Source organism: Ipomoea triloba, chromosome 2 (assembly GCF_003576645.1).
Source record: "Ipomoea triloba cultivar NCNSP0323 chromosome 2, ASM357664v1".
In the NCBI taxonomy this organism is placed as follows: domain Eukaryota; kingdom Viridiplantae; phylum Streptophyta; class Magnoliopsida; order Solanales; family Convolvulaceae; genus Ipomoea; species Ipomoea triloba.
The window spans coordinates 14,251,348-14,259,255 of NC_044917.1; the positions used below are offsets into that span (position 1 = coordinate 14,251,348).

The 7,908-nt window shown below is 33.4% G+C and overlaps 1 protein-coding gene across 3 annotated transcripts; it reads left to right on the forward strand.

Annotated features, from left to right (window-relative positions):
• The first annotated feature begins 995 nt into the window (after positions 1-995).
• LOC116004199 (uncharacterized protein DDB_G0275933-like) lies at positions 996-6,973 on the forward strand. 3 transcript variants are annotated; one of them, XM_031244164.1, is made up of 5 exons: positions 996-1,472; positions 2,032-2,095; positions 4,431-4,499; positions 5,493-5,640; positions 6,619-6,973. In XM_031244164.1, exons 3-5 carry the CDS (start codon positions 4,445-4,447, stop codon positions 6,695-6,697), a joined length of 282 nt encoding a protein of 93 aa, XP_031100024.1. In that variant the 5' UTR covers positions 996-1,472; positions 2,032-2,095; positions 4,431-4,444; the 3' UTR covers positions 6,698-6,973. The 3 variants fall into 3 exon arrangements, with proteins under 3 accessions (XP_031100024.1, XP_031100032.1, XP_031100015.1); XM_031244172.1 differs by having other exon boundaries at positions 4,434-4,499; XM_031244155.1 differs by lacking the exons at positions 996-1,472; positions 2,032-2,095 and having other exon boundaries at positions 4,243-4,499.
• Positions 6,974-7,908: the final 935 nt, after the last annotated feature.

Below are 7,908 nucleotides of genomic sequence, written 5' to 3' on the forward strand. Positions count from 1 at the left end.
CCTAGGGTTGCAAATGACTTCATTAAAGATTGGTTCACCATTAGGTAATGTTATGAGATTCTTGTATAATTTCAAAATAGCTTTCTAAACAATCCTAAAGTAATGGTGAACTATCTCAATTGATCTATAATACATTAACACAATTACTCGAAATCTTACATTGTGACTAATTATATGCAAAAAGATTAGTAGATGCTCCTTAGCACTCACCACTCTAGTTGTGTGTAAAAAGTTATTACTAGTAAGAATGTCACGCAATTTTTAAAATGCAATTGGTCGCATTTTAATTATATCAATACATTTTTTTATAACCTTCGCACAATCTACTATTTATATAATTCTCTCTTTCACAATTATATCTATTGATAATTTCATAGTTGAATTGCTTTCTCTTCCTAAGTTGTTGCACAAGAACTATCCCAATAGTTACTATTGTACTTGGTGCATTCAAAATACTTGAACGATCAGAACTATCATCTATCTATACAAATGAAAAAAAATCAAGTTAATAGATAAAACAAATTTAGGTGGTGGTCATGGTCTTGGTGTGGTGGCGGCGATATTAATAATTTGAAAACTAACTTGAAGAGAGATGATAAAAATAAATAATTCAAAAAATATTAGGGGGGTGTATTCAATCATAACTTTCATAGAATTTTAAAGACTTTTATGAACTTTAAAAGTTTGGAGGTATTCAATTCAAACTTTTAGAGAGTATTTAAAAGTCATGCGGTATTCGATCAAGATTTTTAAAGAGTTTTTAAAAGTCATGTGGTATTCAATTAAAAGAGTTAATTCCCAAAATGGTCCTCCGACTATGACCTTTTCTCAATTTAGTGACTCGACTTTCAATTGCACCCAATGTGGTCCTCCAACTATTGAAAATTAAGCCAAAATGGTATTCCGTTAGTTAGTCGTCAAAATGAGGGCAAAAGTGGAATTTCAGCTTCTGCCTCCACCTATCTCATCTCTGTAAATCGTGAAGACCAGCGAAGAGGCTCTAATTGCGGGACCGGCGAGGAGGCTGAAGCACCCAACCTGAACAGAGAAGGTCGGAGCCTCCAATTGCGAGACCGGCGAAGAGGCTGAAGCACCCAAACCTGCCGCAGATGAGCCGAGACCAACGCCGTCTGTTGTTTCTTTGTTCGCCGCCTCTTCACGTCTGAAAATCACCGGCTACGCACCACCACTTGTTTGGTTATTGCCCCGGATGGTCTGGAAGAAGTAGAACAAACTTATGTCATGTCTAATTTTGCATTCAAGGCACACGGTATATAGAAATGTTGCGGCCAGGTTTGATATAGAAATCCACCGAGAGTGGAGACGAATTGTCAACGGAGACAAGGAATAGTAGCGACGGCATTGCGACCAAGGACCACCCACACTCTGCCACACCCCACTCCCCACCAATCGCCTTCCCCCACGTTGTTTCCTTCCTCCTTCTTCTGCTAGTTTCTGGGTTTTAATTTAAGGTACGCTTCTCAATTATCCGTGGAAAAAAGAGTGGATAAAGTTACCCAACTTGTTGTTTCTCTTCATGTGAGGTTAGTGTGGTGTTGGGCGTTTTCAAGTATCCAGTTCAAATCGAATTCTCCGTTGTTTCTTTGTCTTGATTGACTGAATTTCCAGTTCAAATCAAATCCTTCTCCGTTTTCGCTATACCTATGATCTTTGGTGTCAATTGAAGACTTGAATTTAAGCATAAAGTGTTTTCATTTGTGATTGTGAGGGCTTAGAGTATATTTTCCTGTAAGATTTAGCATTATTTTTTTGGTTGTTCTTTCTTACTGTACTTTCTGGGAATGACTCTGCTTCCAAGTGTCTGCAAACTCACACTGACTAGGATAAATTTGCAGTGAGACCTGGAGGTTTAGATTTTGTAACCAGAATGCATACTTTTTCTTGATTTGGCATATCTGTAAATGATATTTATGAAGTTGGGAATACTTTCTGTTTTGCAAAATGTCATTGTTTTCCACCACACCAGTTTGTTTTTATTCTTTGTTCCTTATATTCCCTCTATGGATACAGGTTTCTTGAACATATATATGGATCCTCGATTCACTGGGTTGCCGACTCTGTAAGCACTTTCAAGGTGGATGATGAGTTTCTTTTTTCTAGCTTTCTGCAATCTCAAGATATTCCTAACAATTATTTGGATGACTCTCTACCTCTGGATTTCATGGGTGTCCCTTTGATTACACCCAATCCCGACCCTAGCTATTTTCCTCCACCTACAGATGGATTAAGGAGCTTAAATTCCAGTTTTACCCTCGTATTTTAGGTTCATTTCACGGAAAAACTAACGGAATACCATTTTAGCTTAATTTTCAATAGTTAGAGGACCAAATTGGGTGCAATTAAAAGTCGAGTCACTAAATTGAGAAAGGGTCATAGTTGGAGGACCATTTTGGGAATTAACTTTTAAAGAATCTTTAAAAGTCATGTGGTATTCAAAAAGTTATGAATTTATAAGGACTTTTTAATTTTAGAACTTCTGTAGACTTTTATATACTTTTCCTTCTCAAATATAAATAGTTGAAATCTAACCCCCAATCCCAAGATTTCAAAATTTTCTTTCTCGAAATTTTCTCTCTCTCTCTCCCTCTCTCTCTCTCTCTCTCTCTCTCTCTCTATTTAAACTTTATTTTTTTCTCTTTATTTAAAATTCTAAACTTTATAAACCTTATACTTAAATTTAATAAATTATTTTTTCTTCATTATCCTATATTTTCTATATACCTAAACTCTACCAATTTTTTCTCTCTCCTAAACTTTACAATCTTCCTCTAAAAATTCAAAATAATATTATTTTTATTTCATTGTTGCTTGTATATTTTGATTTTTTTCTATGAACTTTTTATTTCTAACTTCTAAACTTTTTCTCCTAAATACATGAACAGAGCAAATTTTTTTATCTATCACCGTCAACTTTTACTATATGTTTCATAATATTCATATGTTTATTCGTAATATATTTTTTCTTTTTTCTTTTTAACAACATGCTATTACGAATAGTGAACTATTGTTCGCAATAGTAATTTGAGGCTACAAAGAGAAGCACCTTGTTGTTGTTAGCAGTCACATATTGTTATTGCAAATAATAGATCTTTGCTTGATACCTAGCAGTATATCAAAAATAATTTATATATATATTATTAATTTTTTTTATTTTATGCAACTAGTAATTATATTTTTTTTAAATATTAATTTCTCAAGAAAAAGTAATTATATTTTTAAATATTTTATTTGAACAATTCTATAACTATAAATTTTAGTGTTTAATATTGTTATGAATTGCTTATGAAAGTTTGTAAGGATGTATTCGATTTAGAATTTTAATGACTTTTGTAGACTTTTTAAAATAAAAAAGTTGATAAAAGTTTATGCAAGTTTTTTATACAGACTTTTATAGAGTCTTACAAAGTTTTAAAAAGTTTTGAACGACTCTATGAAAGTCAATAAAAGTTTATTAACATCTATCATTTTAAAAGTTTTTAAAAATCTACAAAAGTCATGATTGAATACACCCCCCTTAGACTAAAAATAAAAGAAAATATTCTTGGTCTAATTTAACATTTTTTTTCGATTAACCAGAATGCATATTCTTCTTTAAATTTATTTTCTTTAAATACTCAAACGCTAAAATAAAATCCGAAAATTATTTTTATATTTTCAAACTGACCCTCAGTGGGCTAATGACATTATGACCACAATGACCATTACAGGGCGTTTGGTTGGGAGGGGGGAATTAGGGTGGAAAAGAATTGTAATTCGGTGGAATTGCAATTCAATGAATAAAGTAGGAATTGAAATTACAGTGTTTGGTATGCAGAAATATGAGTACATGGAATTGAAAAGTAAGAAGTGACAAAATGACTAAAATGCCCTTATGTTGTAGTAGATGTTGTAGTAATAGTAATAATAGTAGTAGTAGTAATAATAATAATAATAATTCTTTCAAATAATAATAATAATAATAATAATTATAATAATAATAATAATTCATTCAAAATAATAATAATAATAATAATAATTCTCTTTCAAAATAATAATAATAATAATAATAATTATTATTATTATTATAAAAAAGACAAAGGGTATGGGAGGAAGGGCAAAATTGTCTTTACACCAACAAATTGCCCCTCCTCTCCACTGAATTGCAATTCATGGGGTACCCCATGAATTGTAATTCATCATTTAGAGGGAATTGCAATTCTGCAGAATTGCAATTCCCTCCAACCAAACACTGTAGTTTGGAAATTCACTGAATTGCAATTCAATGAATTGCAACCAAACATGCCATTAGGGTTTAGTACTTGCAGTGGAAAACCCGGAAGGACTCACACAGCAGCTGAACAGAGAAGTGCATTCTGTTACCTAATCTATCAACAGATAATTGAATCTGCTGCTGTGCAAGTTTCTTTCAGCAGAGACACAATTCATGGGTTACGTGCAAGAAGCAAGAGAAAATCACGTCAAGAAGAAGGTTGAAGAAGGTACTCGCACATACATTTCATAATCAGTGACCCTTGTGTTTCGCAATTACTATTAAATCATTTCGAGAAATTTTGTTATTTTACAATTACCCAATTTAAGAGGCTGGCTTTTAATTATTGTTTTCTGTTATTTAAGAAACAATGTGCAAATTGCGCTGGCTTAGAGTCTGGGAGATCATCATTAGGGTTGCAATTTTTTTTGCCGGGCTTTGTGGTTTTTATGCAGTGGAGAACACCGTAGTTGAATCTTGAAGAATTACATGGCCTCATGGATTATTTGCTTCCTCTGTTTCTTCTGGGACTTTGTAGAGTTATGAAATCTCATGGGTATCATGTGTAAACGCTGGGGAATCACTCCCAACTTTATCTTCTGAATAAATTGACATTTTATGATTTTGTTTTACTTCATTCCTGTTTCTGTTAGGTCCCGTGGCACTTGGAACCATATGGAGTAGGCTAGCCACATTTGGGTGTAGAAATCCTTCCTACTGTCATTGTTGCATAGAGGGGCAGCAATGTTTTTACGGTTATAGTGGTTTAGGATCTTAGGTTGGCAAGAAATTGTGTATGGCATATGCACTTTATTTAAATTTCGCTAGTTGTGTGAAATGCGCCCTCTTATAAGAAAAGTTTAAATAATATCCTGAATAGGTATATGTGAATGGATCAAATGTGCTCAAAAGCCACAAGATTCTATATCATTGTCCACTATGCACATTTTGCCTTGTAGTCCGTTCTAGTGAAAGTTGGTGTTATCTTATATAGTTTCTTTTAGCTATGATTTTTATAAACTCACTTATGACTTAACTGGATGGAGATTATTATTATTTGAGAATAGATAGTGTATCATGGGTGTTGGTTTTGACCTATGCCTATATAAGGAATTGCATACTTCAAGTGTTATTTCATGTTTTTCCTTTGGACTTTCAGTTTTTCCCTGGTCATCTGGCACAGGCTCATTGTTTTTGACATTCAAATATTTCAAAATTTCAGCTTTACGCAGCAAAATGAAGCAGAAGGCGCTAAAGGAATGCGATGAATATGCTGCGAAGTATGCTGAATGTGCAACTGGAAAAACAATATCTGTGGTTTGGCAATGCCGCAAACAGGCTAAAGAATTAAATAATTGCCTTCATCAGTAGTAAGTTTGGTTATATTATGGACAAATCTTGTTTGTTGATGTTTCTTACCAAAGATATTGAGCTTTATTAACCTTAAAAGAGCTGGTTGTGCATACATGTTCTGCTTTTCTGTTATTGTCTTCTTGCATATACATTAGAACTCTAGGATATAGCCATGGTTATGAACTATCTTCCAGACTTCCAGTGGCATTACCTTGGTGTAATGCCATTCTGATGGTCTGGAAGTGTCATCCCCTGGTATATGCATGGCGTCATCCATTGTTGTTAAGGTGGACTTTCAAGGCGAGGTGCCACCGACCGCCAAATCGCCTGGGTGATTAGGCGGCCGCCTAGGCGATGAGGATATATATATATATATATATATATATAATTCATAATTTAGCATTTCCAGCTGGGTCTTTAGATTTAGGCTTTCTTATAGGATCCTGTGATGGATCATAATTGGGGTTATTTTCATTCTCAGCCATAACCTGTCATAAAACAAAGTAAACAACAACTAAGGAGAGGCTGGGAGGGGGGAGTCGGCGTCTCTGGCTCTCAGCTACATATTAGTAGGGGTTTTATTTTTTTAAAGGCTTGGCAAGCTCGTTAGGCGACCGGTCTCCACCGATCAGACGCCTTAACAACAATGGCGTAATCATCTTTGCCATAGTTTACTCTGTCAGCATGCATATTTGTTTGCCATCTATGTGATTTGCCCCTTTCCAAACAATAAACCTTGATTTGAATCCTATTTACGCCCATCAAGCATACCAAAGAAATCTATCTGATGGTACTGTGGCATTTGAAAATGTTATTGACATTAGAAAGTTGGCCTTGATAAGAATATAAGATTGAATTGATGGATATTTGGTAATGTGAAATAGCCTGGGTTACTTATTTCTTGCTCAGAATTCAATAGGGATATATAATATAATTGCATGCGTAGATATGTTTTTTGAAAATGTAAGGAAGACCAGATATGTTTTATTATGCAGTACCAATGAGTCTGTGTTGGAAGAAATGAAGAAAGAGTACGCCCTCCAGCAGGATGGAAAGGAGCCAATGAGATTATAAATTGTGCGGTTGGGATTTTTCTCTGGCGACAGCAACACAGCACAGCAGCACCCTTTTAGCTGAACAGATTTTTCTTCACCTGAAAGGCCCAACATTGTGTCGATTTGATGTGATGAGAATTCCAAGCCAGAATAAAAACACAAGAAAACTCTTTGGTGTTTGCAATTATTATACAGGGACCATGGTACATAGTGCTATGTGTTGTGTGGAACATGGTTATCAAATGAAATTGTAGTATAAATGTATAATTAAAATGATACTTTAGTGTTGCTAAAATGAAACTATTGTGGTAGAAAATGAAACTAAAAAATAGAGCTCATTCAACAATGTATATATATATATATTTACATTGTTGAATGAGCTCTATTTTTTAGTTTCATTTTCTACCCACAATAGTTTCATTTTAATTCTATTTTTTAGAACTCATTCAACAATGTATATTGTTAAATGAAATTGTAGTATAATTAAAATGATACTTGAGTTATACGATAACATATATTGTCGTTGTTAAATGAAACTGTAGTAGAATTAAAATGATATTTTGATATTATTATAATAAAACTAGTTTGTGACAGAGTAATATTGTCAAATGAAAGTAGAGTGTAATTAAAATGATACTTATTTCATAGACCACATTACTATATGGACCGTGGTCAAATTATGGGAGCTGTGTGGACTATGGTCCAAAACGACGTTGTTGAATTTTATGTGTTAGAATAGTGTACATTATGTGTTAGAATAATGTACTTTATGTGTTAAAATAATGTACATTATGTATTAGAATAATAAAACTTCTATGATAAGATAATGTACTTTGTGAGTTAGAATAATGTACATTATAATTTATGTATGTTGTAGTGAATCGCGTGAAAAATAAAATTACACGAAATGACATCGTTTTTGGAACATACGGTCCACGCAATAACTATTGTTCTTGACCTTGTGCCTTGGTGCTTATTGTTTTCGCGTGTATAGCGATAGGCAAATTATGCTATGGACCCGGGTCCCGCTTGCAAGGTGGACTTGGTCTATTTTACAAGGTGGACCTGGTCTATGTTTATAATTTTAGAACTCTATGTTCACAATTTTAGAATTCTATATTCACAATTTTATATTTCAATATGCAAAATTACATTACTCAATATTTACAATTTTTGAATCTATATTCACAATTTTGTTATATAAATTCAAAATTTGTGTTATACTGTTGA